Source organism: Rousettus aegyptiacus, unplaced genomic scaffold (assembly GCF_014176215.1).
Source record: "Rousettus aegyptiacus isolate mRouAeg1 unplaced genomic scaffold, mRouAeg1.p scaffold_m13_p_14, whole genome shotgun sequence".
Classification (NCBI taxonomy): Eukaryota; Metazoa; Chordata; class Mammalia; order Chiroptera; family Pteropodidae; genus Rousettus; species Rousettus aegyptiacus.
Genome location: NW_023416289.1, coordinates 9,924,871 through 9,943,611, shown reverse-complemented (window position 1 = coordinate 9,943,611; position 18,741 = coordinate 9,924,871). Strand labels below are relative to the sequence as shown.

General features: G+C 39.8%; 1 protein-coding gene across 5 annotated transcripts in view; it reads left to right on the top strand.

Annotated features, from left to right (window-relative positions):
- The window catches only part of HYDIN (HYDIN axonemal central pair apparatus protein), a 310,335-nt gene that overhangs the window by 162,745 nt on the left and 128,849 nt on the right, over positions 1–18,741 (top strand). For all 5 annotated transcript variants that reach the window (XM_016164411.2, XM_036231381.1, XM_036231382.1 and 2 more), the window contains 3 exons: positions 9,986–10,224; positions 13,014–13,287; positions 14,964–15,107. In XM_016164411.2, coding sequence (XP_016019897.2) covers positions 9,986–10,224; positions 13,014–13,287; positions 14,964–15,107 — 657 coding nt within the window. The remainder of the gene's footprint in view (positions 1–9,985; positions 10,225–13,013; positions 13,288–14,963; positions 15,108–18,741) is intronic.

Genomic DNA, 18,741 nt, shown 5'->3' with positions numbered 1-18,741 from the left:
AAAGCAAGATTTAAAATTTTTATAGAGACCTGGAAAGTATAAAAGAGAACAAAAAATGGGAATTGAAGACCTGAAAAATACAACAATTGAAATTAGGGACTCAATAGATGGGTTTAACTGCATATTAGATACAAATAAAGAGAGAATTGTGGAAGTGGAAGATGGATCAGAAAAAACTACCCAAAATGAAATACAGTAGAAGAGTTGATAAAACACAGGAGATATGGTTTTGGAGTACCTGAAGGATAGGAAAGAATGAAGCAGAAGAAATAATGGCTGAGATATCAAGCCACGAATTCAAAAAGTATTATAAACATAAAGCAAGATAAATACAGAGAAAACCACATCTATGCACATGATAGTAAAGCTGCCAAAGGCCAAAGAGTAGATATTAAATGCATCCACATAAAAGAGCAGTTTACTTTAAAAGGAATAATATTAAACTGGCTGCTCACTTCTCAGGTATTGCTGAAGACAGGATACCATTATGAAAATAAGAAGGCTACAAGAAAATCTTCATGCTGAAAAGTAGAACTCTAGTTCCCTTCTCCCTCAATACCCAGGACATGGGAAGAATATTAGCATATTTTTCTCTGGGCAATTTCACCAGCCTCAAGGAAAGGCAAAAATAAACTGATAGTTGGGAATCTCAAGTATCTGATGGCCCTTGGCTGGCTGCTGTTCAAGCACACTGCAGTTTTTGTGCTTTACTCATTTAAATATAAGAATTTAACTAAGCTTCGCCAAGAAAGCCTGTAGTGCAGAAGTAAGAAATCAAAAAAACATAAAAATGAGAACTTGGAGGAAACACACAATACGGTGAGAAGAAACCTTTAAAGAAAACGATCATTGATAATCTCAGGAAAATAAAGGATGACTTTGCATCCATGAACAAGAACAGGGCGTTGTTTATAGGAAGAAAACAAAACTGCTTTAAAAGGTTAAGAATATAATCACAGAAACTAAAATCTTGACAAGATAATTAGAAAATAAAATTGAGACGCTATTAGAAAGTAGAGCACCAAGAAAAAAAGCTAGAAATTAGGAAAGAAAGATTAGAAAATTAAATGATTTGTTCAGAAGTTCTAAGGTCCAAGTAAGAGGTTCCAAAAAATTTTTTAATGGCAGTGAAGAGATTATGCAAGAAATAATTCAAGTAATGTATCCAAAACTAACAAAGAAGAATTTATGGAAAAGACTCATCAAATAAGCTGCATAATGGATGGAAACAGGCCCATGTCAAGGCACACACCATCATTACGTTCTAGAACACTGGATACAAGAAGATTGTAGAAACTTCCAGATAGGAAAAAAATGGTCAAAAACCAAAAAATTAGGGACCATAGTGACATCAAACTTTCTGGCAGCAACACTAAAGCGGTAGGGCTGTAGGGGTGGGGAGGACACTTTCCGAAGGAAAATAAATCCTAATCTTGAGTTCATCACCCAACCAAAAGACTAACCAAGAGTTGGGATAGAATAAAGACTTTTCAGACATACAATATCTCAAAAAACTTGAACTCCATGAACCATTTCTTAGGAACGTACTGAAGAATGTGCTCCATCAAAGTAAGAGAGACATGAGATTCAGGATTGTATAAGACAGTGCTGCGTTCCTAGGATGTTGGCCATCTTGCAGGCCCAGGAAGCAGCCAGTCCGGAGAGGAGCTGTAGAATAGATGACCCCAGGAGAGATTTGTCTCCAGGAAGATGGAGCTGACAGAAAACCTCATATTTTGGAAAGTATTGAGAGGAGATTTACCTCTTTGAGAGTGTAGGCTGGAATCCGTGATAGCTACATTAAAATCCTAACCAAAAAAAAAAAAAAAGGGAAGGGGGACAATAACTCCTGGAAAAATGAAAGTCGTACAAGAAAGAGAGTGTATAGTTCAGCTGGCAGTAGTATTTGCATGTTCATAATGGCGTAAGTACAAATGTTTATCTCACAAGAAAATAAGTTTGAACTATATTGGGACAGTGAGGAGAAGGAAGTTAAAAAGAGAAAGAGACATGGAGAGAGGAGAAAATAATTAATTCTTCTATAAAATTAAAAATGTCTGTAGGTAGGAACATTTGAGTGGAGGCTTGAGGGATAAGGAGGAAGAGGACAGGGAAATGGGGGGCACGTTTCCAGAGAACAGCAGAGTTAAATGTGGTGATGGCAGACGCTGGTGTGGTGGAAACCAAGGGTACGTGTTGGAAACTGACAGTTCCTGGGAAATAAGCTTGGAAAAGTGCATTGGGCCCTCTTAAGAAGAATTTGGAATAGACCCTCCGGACCAGAACCTCCTATGTGGTATACCAGTCTTGGTTTCAAGCTGCCACGTTTCAAACAGAGGGTGACAAATATCCACCGCATTCGCGGTCCGTGAACCCTGGAAATTATATGTAAGGTTTGGAGGATATGTTCAGGTATGTGTGTGTGCGTGTGTGTACATTTTCTATGGAGGGGATCCATAGCTTTCTCTAAGGGGATGAACGATTGAGCACCACCAGTCAGACGTTGGAGCACCATGCAGTATCTTCAGCAGGAGACGAACAGGATCAGGTCTGCAAAACTGAATCCCGGCAGCACTGTAGAAGGAGAACCGGATGTGAAGATCTGAAAGATAGTATTAATAATAACCACCATTTATTGAGTGTTTACTCTGTGGTGCCAAAGTGGTAGATGCTTGTCACCCATTTTATTTCATCTCCAAGTAACACATTTAACAGAAAAGGAAACAGAAACCTGGATTTTAAAATTAGCCCAAGGTTGCCTGGCTGCAAATGGCAGCTCCACGGTTGACTGACTACCAGGTCATATGACTCTGAAGCCCACTCTTAATCATGACCCTCTCTGTCTTTCTTGTAAAGCTCTAGCACCATTTCTTTTGTACTTCATCTCCTACTTTTCAGTTATTTTAAGCAGCAAAGTGACTCACTTCAGGGCAGAGAACTGTATGACTAGACACACATTTAGAAGACGAAAAGGAGAAGGGCCTTGGTGACTATTCATTGTTCTTGTTCCACAAAGAATTGATTATCTGCTGAGATAATAGTATAAATCCAAAGAAATCCCTCGCTGTGTGCATTGCTTCCTCTTGTAATTCGTGTCCTCTTATTCCATAGAAAGAAATTCTTGCAGATTTCAACTGGCAAACAAGTCATTTTGAAGAAAAGTGCACAGTTCTGTTTTCTTCAAGCTCCGTAGTCATTAGCACTACAGGATAGGAAACCCGCCTGCGTACGTTCACTCTCGTTTGTTTTTGAAAGGACACGTGCAAACAATAGCATTCACGTCTGTCCGTCGTGGCAAATATTAAATACATGCTAAGGAAGCTTATAAAAGTTCTGACTATTTCACCTTGGAAGCTGAGCATTGCCTAAGAAGGGTGCCGATGCCCTATTGTCAAATGAAGAGCAGGTGTCATCTTTAGAGATGTGAAACCTTGGGGAGAAGGGCTTGACACGAACCACCAGTGGCCATTGAATTCTGAATTGCAAACAATCACGGTTTTTTCATCTTTCGCACGGTCTTATTATGCACACGCACCTGCAAACCTTTTGTACATGTTCATGGGCTGCTGTAATGATTCTGGTTTTCTAGCCCCAATTCACAGGAAAAAAAAAAAAATAGAGGCAGCCATTGCTGAAGTTTTGGTGGAAGACTTAGGAAAACTCATTTTTATCATTGTTGGAACAAATATACGAAACCCTGTATTCCTTTTTGTTTTGCTGTTTAACAAATGACCACAAACTTATGGCTTGAAACAACACCAATTTATTATCTGTTTCCATGGGTCAGAAGTTCAGGTATGACTTGGCTGGATCCTCTCCTTAGCATCTCAAACGGCTAAAAATAAAAAGAGCTTCATTCCTTTGAGGAATGCTGACTAAGGAAAGATCCACTTCCAGGCCCCCTCAGGTTGTTGGCAGAGTTTATTTTCTTGCAATGGAACGACTGAGGCCCCCATTTTCTTGCCAGCTGTCAACCAGGGATTGCTCTCAGCTGCTGCAGAACCCCCCACAGTTCCCTACCATAAGCCCTCTCACACTTGGAATCTGTTCCCTGGGAAGAGCCCAATCTCTTCCAAGGGTGCTCCTGATCAAGTCAGGCCCACGAGGGTAATCTCACCCTACAGTCGACTGATTTAGGGCCTCAACTACATCTATAGAATCCCTTCAAAGAAGCACTTAGATTAGTGTTTGATTAAATAACTAGGAGAAGAAAACTATACATCAGGAGATGGAGACCTTGCAGGCTGTCTTAGAATTCCGCCTGCCATAAACCTTATGAGATGCTTTTCTTCTGGCAAGGGGATTGGATGTTAAGTGCTTTCTTAGCATCCATCTTTGTTTTCTAAACTTTATAATCTTTTTTCTTTAGCAAATACCACTGAATCCACAAATATGTGTCACGTGGAGGGGTGGCATTTCAGCTTTCGGTAAAACGATGACAGTAGCTGTCATTCGTGAGGACTTAGCTATCTCCAGACACTATTCTGAGTTTTACATGCATTGCCTCATTTAACTACCGCCACAACTCCGTGCAGAAGGTACAATCAGTATCATGAGCTATGGATGAGAGAGCAGGCTGGGCTAGCTAAGTCACATGCCCAATATTTATCATACAAATATCTTATCTCAACAGCTAGAAAGTGGCAGATCTGGGACTCAAACCCACATCTCTCTTTTTTCAGAGCCCTCCTTATTTCCATCAGTTGTCTTGCTATATTGTGGTTTTGAATGTCCTCTATAGCTATGATGATTATCATTCGTCCATTTCTTCTTTAGTCAAATTTTCCATCCAATAACAGAAAATGCCACATAGACCAAATCCTCCCTAAAAACAAAGGACATCCCTGAAAGTCAAATACCAAAGAGACACAAGGGTGTTAGAGTAATTTAGAGCCTGACTTTTGGTAAAGATAATCCATATGTTAGCAGCTGGCATTTTAATGTGCCTTGTTCCTGGATTCTGTGATATGCTTTGCTGCCTGATTTTATGCCAGACGTTGATTAATAAGTTTCATCAAAAAGAAAACTCACCAATTCAGCCCTGGAGAGCAACTTCAGGTCTTCCTTCCAGAACAGCCAATCCGTGTCACCAGGACTCAGAATAGAAATGGTACGCATCCATCGAATGGATGGATGGGATTTTAAGAGTCCTATAGGAGAGCTTACTTCCTCTGCTCTCCTCTTCACCGTATGAGAATACAATCAGAATTTTCCAGTCCTCAATCCAGAAAAGGGCCTTCGCCAAAACTCGGCCATGCTGGTACCCTGATCTTACACTGCCAGCCTCAGGAACTGTGAGAAATAAACTTCTGTTGTTTATCAGCCGCCCAATCTATAGTAGCCCAAACTAAGGCAGAAGTTGGTACTGAGGGTGGGATGCTGCTGTAACAAATACCTAAAAATGTGGAAGTGGCTCTGAAACTCGGCAATTGGTAGAGGCTGTAAGAATTTTGAACTGTATGCTAGAAAAAGCCTCTATTGCTGTGAATGGACTAAGACAGACAGTTAAAAACTTTGGGGGAAGGGGGCGTTAAATGAAGACACATTAGGAATTATTTCTTTGAACATAAATATGAGCAGAATATAGTGACATTCAATCCTTGTGGTTTCTCTTGTCAATAACAATGGATCTATAATCTTGAAAATTAAAATAATGAGGATTATTTTGTTACTAATGTTTTAAGATAAAATTATAAACAAATGCAGATAAATGTTCTGGAAAGACAGACTTTGCTTACTGTTTTCTTAATATTTTAGTACTTTACTAGGGCTAATTTACTATGGGTTAAAAGAGTTACAGAGGAAATTTTGGAAAAACAGATTGAGTTGTATAAGAACATTTTTTCCACAAATATTCTTGGAATAGAGATAATTATCATACAAATATCTCAGTTCAACCCTAATTTATCTAGTGTGGTATTTATGTTTGTTTTATATCTATGTCTCTAGAAATGGTCAAGGGTAATAAAAGGACTCTTGACATAGAGTTAAATCTCTAATTTCCATTAATTCTAAAATTAAAATGAAATTTCATCTCCACTCTCATTGTGAATAATTTATCATCTTGAGAACTGTTTTCGTTGCTTCATTTACTTTATTTAAATTTTAAAATGCAATTTATTTATTACTTTCCACATAAACTTTTAAACCAGGAGGAAATATAATTAATGTTCTGGTCTGTCCTCAGTTGTTAGTTGGGAAATTGGCATTTGAGTTTAAATATTAGATTGTCCTTGTTAAATACCTGTGAGCCTGTTCCTAAGAGAGTGATCATTCAGGGTCAAATTCAGTTTCTGAATCTGCAGTGGGGCCAGACCTGGAATTTGGTGACATGCCAAGGCATCGCTACCCTGTGAGAGTATGCCTGGCTGAAATTTCTAACACTCCTTTGCAAATTGCAGGGTACATTCTTCTTATTTACAATGATCATCAGTGCAGCTCTAGTCTAAACTCAACCTATGCTTGACAAGAAGTTTCTGACTCATAGCCTTACACCGTACCTATACCCCCATAGAGCTACGTGTATCTTACATTTCTTGCTTGCTTGCTTGCTTGCTTGCTTGCTTGCTTGCTTGCTTGCTTTCTGTCTCTCTTTTTGTTTCTCTCTAGGAGAAGTGCCCCATAGAAATTAAATGGAGGAAGGAAAATTTCAGATTGGAATGTCCTCTCAAATCCAGCCCACAGAGTATATTTTATATTTAAGTACATTGTTTTACGCTGTGTGCTTTCTTTAGAGGGCTGCTTCTTAGCTACCATTCTCAGGAGAGTATGAAATTCGTGAGGGAATAATCAGACTCCTCCAATGAACTGGAGAGGTAGCTTTACCTCTCAGTTGTTATCCTGGAAGTTTCTATGTAATCTCTACATCTCGTCTTTTTTCAGCCTTTTTGCAGTGCATCGTTGGTATCACTAAATATTTTCTATGAATAGTAATCCATATATTTTTTTATAAGTAATTTCTTCTCCAAAATAAAACAGGACTATCAGCCTTGATTGAGATGATATATCAAATGAGGGATATGATGCTTTTTGTTAATTTTAAGATAATTATTTGTTTATAAAATTAGAATAGAGTAAGTTTGAAATTTATTAATCAATAGCATAATACAGTTAGGAATCACATCACCTGATAATGAAGCCCAGTTTCACAATTAGAGGGGAAAAAAGCTGTGTATGGTACATTTGTCACACAATCAAGGGGTTTCAGCATTTTCTGCTCTGAAAAGCATCTCGTTCTTTAGATTTCCCTGAAGCATTTTCATGCCTGCCTCCTTCTGACTTGCATTTTTCTTGTTTACATATTGGTTGTCATGACTGTCATTACTGTCAGCTCCATGGAGGCAGGGAATGTGCTTTGGACATTTTTTTTTTAACGTTTATTGGGGTAGCATTGGTTAATACAATTATATAATTTTCAGGTGTACATTATAATTTGACATCTGTATATTCTATAGCGTGTCTCCCTTCCAAAGTCCAGTTTCCTTCAGCTACCATATATTTGATCCCCTTTAGTCACTTCATCCTCCCCTTATGCCCCTATATTTGACCCCATTTAACCATTTACCTACCTCATTCTCCTCCACTCCCTCCTCTCTGGTAAGCACTAGTCTATAGTCCATGTCCATGAGTCTCTGTTTGTTTGTCCCGTTCACTTTTTGCTTAGGTTTATAACCCACATATAAGTATATGGGGTATATCATGTGATTTTTAACTTTTCCTGTCTGGCTTATTTCACTTAGCATGATTATCTTGAGACCCATCCATGTTGTCGCAAGTGGCAGTATTTCATCTCTTCTTATGGCTGAGTAATATTCCGTTATATGACCTCCATATTGTTTTCCATAGTGACTGTACCAATTTGCAGTCCCACCAGCAGTGTATGAGGGTTCCTTTTACTCTGCATCCTTTCCAACATTTATTACTTGTCCCATTGAATATAGCTATTCTAACAGATATGATATGGTATCTCATTGTGGTTTTGATTTGCATTTCCCTAATAGCTATTTTTTGGCCATTTGTTGGACATTTTTTTTTTGTCTCCCGTAACACCTGAACCTCAGAGCCATTGAGTATGTATTTGCTATATTTAATTGAGAAGTTCTAAAAACAATTCGTTTATCAAAGTTGCACATGACTAGGAGGGACTAAGAGGAGTAGCTAATAAGTTAAATATTAGAGCTTTAAAATATCTTAATAGGCTGAAAAAACGTATAAAAAAGAAATATAAATAATAACTGAATTCCAAAATACCAAAAACAAAATTAGGAATGTAATAGGTGTGTTTAACAGTGAATTACACACAACTGAAGAAGGAATCAGTGAACTGGAAAATAGTTCAAAAAAGTGCAAAGTGAAGCACAGAGAGCAAAAGATTAGAAAATGCAGACGAGAGGCTAAGAAGCAAAGAGGATATATTGGGAAAGTCATACACATATATAATTGGAATAATACAAGGAAAGGAGAAAGGGAATGAGGCAGAAACAGTTTTTATAATGGCTGAGAATATTCCAGAAATAAAAAATATCAAACCACAGATTCTAGAAGTGTAGCAAGTTCCAGGCAAGATATGCAAATAAACCCATAATTAGACATGTTATGGTGAACCTGTGCTACAATCAAAAATAAGGAGAAAATCTTAAAAGCAGGCTGAGAAAATAAATATATTATCATCAAAGAAGCAGAATTTATATTTTTTAGATTAAATAAGATGCTTATTGCATGAGTCATTTTTTTTTTATGATTTAACACCTTAACCAAATTTTCGTCTTACTTTGGAGCCTGATTATGCCATATGAAGTTTTTCTTCCAAAGCTAGGATAGAGGATTTGAATGACTATTGGCCAAAAGAGAGAGATTTGTTTTATTCTATTTACCTCCAAGTGAATGGACCAAATTCCAGTGTATGGAGGGTCCAAAAAAAATCAACATGTCTCTACTTAATATAAAGAGAGATATCTAACAGTTTGAGTTTTTAAAACCTGGGATAAATTACCTTATATGAGAAATGAGTTCTCTAGCATCAAAGGGTTTGATCAAAAGGCAGATACATTAGTTCATTTATCAAATACTTAGTAAGCACCTACAATGTACCAGGTGTAGTTATAGATGCTTGGGATGTATCAGTCAACACCACCAACAAGAACGAAAATGGCAAAAATCCCTTCTACGGAGAACATATATTCTAGTGCAAGGACACAGACGAGCATGATAAATAAGTCAGTCATGCACAGTGTTAGAAGATGCTAAGTGCTAAGAGGCAAAAAATGGAACAGGGTAAAGGGAATCAGGAGAACTGGGGGAAGGTTGGCAATTTGAAAGGCAACGACCACAGTGGACTTCATCGAGAGGTGCTGTTTGGCCATTAAGACCTTAAGGAGAGAAGGGAGCGTGAGCTGGAAGGATCTAATCAGTGAAACAGAACAGGCTGGTGAGAATTACTTTCAACTTTATAATTTGGTCCTATCATATATTTCAGAATAAGTTTAGAATTTTAGCAAAGGGAATTGTATTTATTATTATGAAATAATAGAAATCAAGATAACATCCTATGTTTTTTAATGAAAGCTGTTAATCCTCATTGTAACATCATAGAAACTCTGCATTTGAAAAACATTTATTTTAAAAATTCCAAATTCCAGGAAGGGTGTTGTACCTTCTATTGGTACTCTCAGAATGTGGTGGTTAGAGCAGATAATTAGTATCAGCTTGTTAGGGAGCTGGGCTGTCATCTAGAGGAAATATGTAAAGAGCTTTCACAGAGCGTTCAAAAGCAGAATTGTTAGTTTGTACCTATGAATTAGATTGTTTTTTGAAAAAAAAAGAAAAGCCAACAAACACCCAGCTGCTTTTTAAAAAAAATAATAATAATGTTTGTCTTTGATGTTGAGTTCCACAGTGCCAGCCATTTGAAGTATAAAGGGCTTTGACATGTGCAGAAGGACAAGCCAAGAATATCTTCCCTGGTAACTGTCGTCTTGTGTTGCAGGCACACAAAAAGTCCCTTTGGACAGTTAAACCCAGTGAAGGCATCGTTCCCCCGGAAACTGATGTTCAACTGACACTGACCGCCAACCTCAATGATACAGTGACATTCGAAGACATGGTCATTTTGGAAATTGAAAATAGCAACACCTATCGAATTCCTGTCCAGGCTTCAGGAGTTGGTTCCACCATTGTTTCAGATAAGCCCTTTGCTCCAGAACTCAATTTGGGAGCGTATTTTAGGTATGGAAATATCATGGATGAATTTTCATAAATATCACATGTAGTCCATAAGTAAATAGAACCGGCCTCTTCAGTCCCTCCCCTTTCCTGTCTGTACTTTCCCGCCGCTAGATGGGTACATCGGCCACAAGAAGACACTTCCTAGGCATATCTTGATTACGATCTCCAAGCTGTGTCCCTCTACGCTACAGAAAAGATGGTTTATGGGAAGTGTATTAGTCTCTCAAACTCATGGTGGCTTCTCTGTGACTAATTTAGAAGCCCAACAATGATTCCTCCTCTTTGATTCCAATACACTGTTAATCTCTCTCCATGGATGTAGAAAATACAGATGCATCTTAGTGGTAACCTAAGTAGAGTATAACCAGGAAGCTAAAAATTTATCGTAAATGCTTCTTATCGGGAATTACACAGCCAGTAACGTGGGGGTGGGCACTATGTCCTCTGCTTGCCTCCCCCACTACAGCATCAACAATGGAGATGGTTGTGATTGGCTTCACCTGACTACTCAGGAAAAGCCAGAGCATATGAACAAACATTTAAACAAAAGGTGGTAGAGTATAGACACCTCTGTGCAAAACGATCTAAACGTGGCTCTAAAAATGTATGCGCTCTGAAAGCTAACGGGGGAGGATATGTGTGGGGATTTATTCATGGTTTCCAGAAGTCATGCAGCTGTCTGAGGCCAGATAAATTTGGGCCCATCCGTCGCTATACTGTGAACAAATCTCAAAGGGGCTCTCCTGCCTTCTGGTCTAACAGGCCCCAAAAGCCAGCTAGACACACGGTGCTTAGAGAAGATGAACCCGACAAAAATCAATTAGGAGCCTCTCCCACAAACCCATCCACGCCTCCTTCTTCTGTTCCATCTACGAAACAGGGCACTTAATTGAAAATACCGTAAACTGCTAGGAATTAGGTAATGGGCAAGTCAGATAGTTGAATTGCATGTGTTTTCAGAAAAGCATCCATTGCCGTTTGCTGTCAGTTTTTTGACATAAAAAAGCTCCTCTCCGCCAGTCTATTGACCGTAATCTAGAGCATTTTGTCAATGCGTGCTATGCTTCTATTTCCAAATTTATTTGTTAAGTACACTCAAAAAAAAAAAATACTGTGAACAAGTCTTGATTACATGTTCTCTTTAATTTATAAATAGTGTCAAATAGCCTCAAAGGATATTCTGTCACTTGCCTGGAATTGAGAGGTTCAGCCTATAGTTTTCTTTGAATATAGAAGCAAACTGCAGCATTTAGCTGTCAGTTTCTCCTCCGCCTAAACCCTATCATTCTTTTTGACAAAAAAAAAAAAAAATTATGATGCCAAAGATCTTGTCAAAAGTAGAGGTGGGCAAACTGCAGCCCACTGTCTGTTCCTATAAATAAAATTTTATTGGAACACAGTGGACAGTTGATTAGTTGTTGACAATGACCATGTGACCCAAAAAGTCTAAAAGATTTATTATTAGGCCCTTTACAGAAAAGTTTGCCAATTGGGGGGCATATCGGTCTAAAAAAATTATGCCGCCTCTTCTGATTGCATGTTTTGGGGCAACTCCCTTGAATTTTCAGAACTTCTATTTCTTCATTTCTAAAATGGAAGTAAATATACTTATTTTTACTGGTTTGCTGTGATGGTTGAAATACATGCTGTGAATAACTGGCAGAGGCCCCGCCTACTTTATAAACAGTATGTATTATTTATTGTTTTTTCTAAAGCCTACTCTTAGCCGTGACGTCAGACTGCTGCGTAAAGACTACAGTGAGCATGCACTGAGGACATAGATCTGGAATGAGATAGTTACACCTGGCAATTGACAAATACTCCTGATTATTTATCTGATGCTACAACTTACTTATTAGATACGATATAATTTCCTAAGGAGGAACAGATGGGATAAAATCGCAAAGCCTAATAAAATTTAAATAACAGTCCCGAGATGAGTTTTCTCCCTGAAAAAAAAAAAATTAAGTTTATATATCAGTAAAAATAAATCCCGAACAAAGTACATTTGAACCTCCACCTCCAAGATCTTAGAAATTCCAATGTTTAACAAAGAGCCAGAAAAATCAAGAGGTCCTTAATAAATATTTGTGGAATAGACGAAAGAGGGAGTGAAATAGCATCTTTAAAGCAAGTTAGTCCGAGAAACAATGACCAGTCCAGCTGGCATCCTGGTCCATTGCAGTCCTCCTGACCTTTGATAAGGCCTGAAGGACATGTGTCATTTCTCTTTGAAGTCCCCTTCAAACTAAGCCCATCACAAGACATTTCACCCAGTCAGCAGAAATTTACTCAACACTATTTGAAATACACTTCTCTTCCAGTCAGCGTTTTGCTTTCCTTTCACTCTTTAGAAAACTTTCTCATAAATTAGAGTGGCTTTCATATGAATTGTGTCTGTGTGTTCTGTGGCATGCTCGACCTCCTGGGAGAGACTGAGGATGGGTGGGGTCACTTTCCCACAGCCCCTTCCCTGGTGATGACAACTCAAGGGCCAAACTTAGGTCCCTGACTCCAGTCTGTGGACCCCCTGAGTAGATACTGCTTTGTCTCAATGCTGTGGTAACTCCTAGTAGCATTGTGATGTAGCCTTTCTACATTAAAATAATAATAATAATAATAATAATAATAATAATAATAATATGATGATGATGATGATGATGATGATGGTGGTGTCTATTTTGTTGCCTACTTTTAAAATACTTCCAGAGGAGTAAATCCCAAGGGTGTTGAGCTAAACAGAACATCCCCAAGGTGAGTCCTCTCTCTACCGGCCTTCTCTTTTCCAGCCTGGACACTTATTACTACCGCTTCAAGTTGACCAATAAGGGACGTCGGGTCCAACAGTTGTTTTGGATGAACGAAGAGTTCTGTCCCCCGAACAAGCTGAGCAAGAAAGGCCTGGCTAAGAAGGGACTTGCTACAAGCCGGTCCCAGCACCATGGCCCCCAGGCACCCAAGGATCCCCGCTGCCCCGTGTTCCAGCTCCACCCTGTCCGGATGGAGCTGTACCCAGGCCAGACAATCGATGTGATACTCGAAGGCTATTCTGCTACTCCCAGGGTAAGAGGACAGCATGTGTAGAAGCTGTTTTTCTCCTAAATAAATCTTCACTCCATCTATTTCTTAGGAGAGTTCCTTGACATTTATCTGAAGAAAGGATGTGGCTTCCTAAGGATTGCGTGCAGAGCTTAGTTACCATGGCAGCACCCATTGTTTTCAAGGTTTAGCTCTGCTCAGTTTTCTGTTTGTTTCTACAACTATCACGAAACCAACCTTAAAATACTATTTAAAGCAGGTTGTCATCCCCAGGGTCAACAGTGACCAGCCAGTAAATCTCTAGGAAAGGGATAGCCAGCATTCAGCCAAAGTTAAGCCTCAGATGAACACTTAGGAGTATTCATATTTATTCAGAAGGAGTGTTTTTATAGGTACTCTGGGCTGCCTTTCTTATCTGGGTATTGGGACATCCCCGGTTCCTTCCCTCTCAGCCTGACATAACAGCATCACATTTATAATCATTATCTTTTTATGCGTCAATAAAGGAGCCACATTTACCTTCAGCGATTCTGATATTCTCTTATTTACATTATCACCATTCTGCTTAAACGTTTATGCAAATCCAAACCATGTCTCTGTTTATTCCTATTCTGTCATGGAGACTGGAAACCAGCAGAAACCTATAAGAAACTTCCGAAATCATCTGTGAGCCTCTTCTACCTCACACACACAGACTTTGTGGATGAGAAATGACACTTGCACTCCTCCTGGTGTCACCAAATTAGGAGGCGATAACAAACTTTCTCTTCATGAAATAGAAAACAGTAAGAAATTTGTCTCGCAGCAGACAAGATAGCATAGCTGGCCCACTGCTTCATTATGGAGAGTCTACTGCGGTCTCTCCGTTATTCGGGGCTTCGGCCGTCTGGTACCGAGTGTGTACCACATGACAAACAGTGTGCTAGGCACTAAGGATGCGAAGGCGAATGGAATGCGGCCCCTCATTTCAGCCACTGACAGCCGGTTGCAGGAGCACGTTGACAGTGTGATCAGGAGCTGACCATGTTTCCACAGGCATTAAATCTGACCTGCTAGGGTTCTGGATTCAGTGTAAGCTTTACTGAAAGCTTCCCTGAATGTTCTCCCAAGTTATGCTACATAATTAAGAAGAGACGTGAATTTATTAACATCAGAAACCTGAGCCACCTTCAGTACAAGCTATTCATGATATAAATTCACCTTGGGTTGCTTATACTTTATAAAAATCTCAACCTCTGGGAGCCAAAGAAATATTGGTTTCTGTAGCATGATTTTTAAATATTCCAGTATGAAAAGCAAAGTTTTTCCAGCCACGTTTTATGACTGGTTTAATAAGAAATATAACTACAATTCAACTATAAGCCCATAAGGACTTTTTCTGTCTTGTCTATCACATTTGGGGATGTCCAGTCCCTAACAGTCCTGATGCATAATACATTATATTTATATTAGTCGAACTGAATGTAAATTGACTGTGTCCTCAAGAGCAGTCAGAAATAGACACGGGATCCCTCCAGGACATATTTAACCAATCAGACATCAATTGTGTAACAGAGCGATACCTGAAATGCACTATTTGGGAACATGAGCTCCTCCCTGGTGTCCCCAGGCAGGTAGTTGAGAATCGGTTTGATGATTGTTGAGAATTAAGTTTTCCGAGCTATGAATATTCCCACTATGCGGGCGTATCTCATCTGCAGATGGTCAAAGAAAAGCTGGTTTGCTACGCTGTCATCGGGATGCAGAAGGCGAAGAGCTTGGTGATGAATGTTAACATCATCTGCGAATTCATAGCGCCACTCATCCAGCTCTCGACCAAGCAGCTCATATACCGACTGGAGAAGGTCAGTGGGGCTGTGCTGGGAGGGCCGGGGTCAGCACGCTCACATTTGCATTTGAGAAGCCGGATGGATGGGAAGCCTGTTGCACCCACACCAGAGGCCCATACACCTTCTCCTGAAAACTCTGAATCTAAACCTACATTCCTTTGAAATGTAAATTGCTATGCAAATTTTACTTCCATCATTCCTGATGCATAAAACCAAAACGGAGGGATATTCCCCTGCACTGAAAATGCACTGTAGTCGATCATTTTACTCTAATTAGGTGAGAAAACATCACAGTGTAGAAGGGGTTGGAGTAGAATTATTGATAATTACGATAATTAGCGAGAATAGCTACCACTTATGGACTGGCTTGTGCTAGTCACTGAGCCATGTTTATTACGTACATTTTCCCAGTCGTTCCTCACAGCAGTCTGTGCTGTAGGTTCTGTATCGTTCCCGCGATACACGTGGGGAAACTGAGCTGCAAGTTAAGCTCTGATGTAGGGCACCTAACACTGCTTAAGAATAATCAACTTAAACTATATGATTCACATTTTTTAAAACGTTATTATTAGTTTCAAGTATATAGTACTTGAAGTATATAGACATTTTATAAATGTCTAAGCGATTGGTTAGAGTTTATAAAACAATCTCCCTGATCGCTCTTTCTCTCCTCTGGCTCTCCACCTAGACATGACATTACTGCTAACTGCATTCCCTATGCCATGCTCCCCATCCCCGTGACCATCTATCAACTACTAGTTTGGACGTCTTTCGTAAATTACATGGCTCTAAATGCCCATGACTTTATATGGCCATTAATGGGGAGGCAGAGGATAGGAGAGAAAGGGAAATGACTGCTGCGCAGGGCAGGGAGTCAGGATAGTGCAGAGGTGAGGGAGGTATCACAGTAGGACTTGACCTAGTCCTCAGCAGATGTCCACCATAGAACTGTTTACCATTTAAAACAGGTACATATGGAATGTCTCTTCCAAGCTGGAGATTGTATCGGTGCTGAAAATCTGGTGAGCCAGCCAGACACAGTCAAAGCTCAGAGACTGGTTGAGGTCACAGACTGTAAACAAATTATTAAAATTTACTTATTTAAATTACAATGCTGAAGAGTGCTATGAACAGAAGGTATAAGGTACTGTGAAAGCACATATCAGGAGATGTGGCCTTATTTGTACCTGTGGTGACAGATACCTTCCTTGAGCGAGTACCTCAAGTTTACACTTGAAGAAGAAATGAAGTTAGTCTGGTGACAAGAGAAGATGAGAGAGTTCTAGGCAGAGGGAACAGCGCACAGGATAGGCCTGAGTTAGGAAAGAGCCTGATGAACATAAAGACCTGAAAGGCCACCTTAGACAAAGGATTTGCCGAGAGTGACGTAAGGCCCGTTTGAAGAAGTGGGCAAGGACCAGTGAGTGTGGCATGACCGGGAGGCATGTCCTGGCCTTCGGGTTGTGTTCTGGGGGCCATGGCAGGGCTTGAGGGAGGGGAGCGACCTGGTCAGATGTATTTATTGAAACAGCCACACTGGCTGCTGAGCGGAACACTAATTACAGCCTACCATGTGCCGAGCACCGTGTCTCGTGCTAGGGACACAGCAGTGAGGATACTCCCGCCCTGACGAACCTCACGGCCGACTGCGAAGACCGAGTATTAAGTAAGCAGTTGCCCCACAGTGTGATCTGTGCTGTCATATGGAATGACTCGGGTGGCAGTGCCTGAACTGTCATGAGAAAATCAACCAAGGTTCCTTTTATGACTTGGAGACTTACAGGAGAGTGATCGACACCATTTATTCTGGTAGTGGGTTCGATTATATTTTGTTCATTTTAAATAAGTGTCTATTGAGCCACCCACCATAGGTACAGTGCTCTGCTGAGAGATGAATAAAGGAGGTTATAGTCAAGGAGGGGAGCGAGATGTACAAATTCAACTCAAATCAACAAGTAATTTTTGAGCACTTACAATACATGAGGCAGCAAAAACCCAGCTAAAGCCCTGGCTTTCCCAACCAGTGGGAAAAGGAGACATTGACGAAATAGCAGAAGGATTTCAGTTCCAGGACGCTAAACTGTGATAAGCTCCATGAGACGTATAAAAAGAAGACACTACAAGAGTTCCTGCTACAGTTATTAAGCTTTCATTGCTGTTTTAAATCCTTCCTTTTTTAAGAATCAGGAAAGATATTTATTGGCTGTGCTGAATTTGTTGGCATTATATTTTTTCCTAAATGTAGCTATTCAGAGAAAATTCAGTGAATATTTATTGAATAGCTATTCTGTATAAGACATTACAGTATATATTAAATATGCAGTTTAGTTTCTTTTTAGATTTTTTTTCTAAGCCTGTAAACACTCATAAAATGTATAGTGTTCCTTTTCTTCTCTTTATAGCCTTAAGCCTCTTTAAAAAGTACATCTTTGTTTAAATATATGTTATTTGACTTTATCACTAGAGTAAAATGGCAAATATTTTAATCTGGCAATGACTTATTGAATTAAAAAATGAGTTGAGTCCCAACTCCCTGATTGTTTTTGCCTTTCTCTCCTTCCCCCCAAATATCACAAGTTTGAAATCTGTCTCCCTACTGTTATTTTTCATTGTTCATTTCCTGCTCATATGTAACCCATATCAGGGACAATGAAAAAAATGCAACTTCATTACCCAGAGTGTGCAAGAGACCTGTTAGGTCTCAGTATTCAGATTTAATTATCTAACACCCAACTATCTATTCTGTTTCCTTCCTTTTAACTTCAGGGCAGCATATCTGATTTACTACATCAGATGATAATGATACCAGCACTGCCTATAGGAGGAATTTTTCTATAACCATTTCCTCAGATTGGATCTACTTTATAACTATTGTACCATTCATAAGCCACAGAGATGAAACCACTTCTTTGTGGAATTGAAAAGGTCAGTTGAAACCAGCAGCCGGCTTGCTTCATGAAGTCTAGCAGGAAATCCTGTCTCCTGATATTTGGGGAGAAAAACAATTCAGAGAGAAAGGGGTCATTATAAAATAGAACAGTTTCTCTGTGCATCAACTCCTTCTCATCGCTAACCTCTAAATGGCCTCTTGCCAAAACCAGCCAAGTGTGGTTTCTTCACTTCAAAGCTACCCGCAGTGACACAGTGGCCGGGGAGAAGGTCACTGGATGGACAGTTCTCCATGCAGCCTTCGTATGGTCCCAAAGTGCTGCTTTATCCCTCCCCAAAACTGCAGCTTGCAATCTGCAAATGCAAGATAAGTCCGGTACCTGTATTGCCATATTGGAGGGAGGAGAACAATAGTTGGCATCTCATGGAAAGTGCCAGACCAAACCCCTGCACAAGGGCTAGGAGAGTGTAACCAAGGCAAGATGAACACAAAGACCTGAAAGGCCACCTTAGACAAAGGATTTGCCAAGAGTGATGTAAGACCCATCTGAAGAAATGGGCAAGGACCAGTGAGTGTGGCATGACTGGAAGGCATGTCCCGGCCTCCGGGTTGTATTCTGGGGGCCATTGCAGGGCTTGAGGGAGGGGAGTGACCTGGTCCCCTGACCAAATCATGGATTGAAGCCCTAAACCCCAGTGTGATGGTGTTTGGAGGTGGAGCCTTTGGGAGGTGATTAGGTCATCAGGGTGGAGCCTTCAC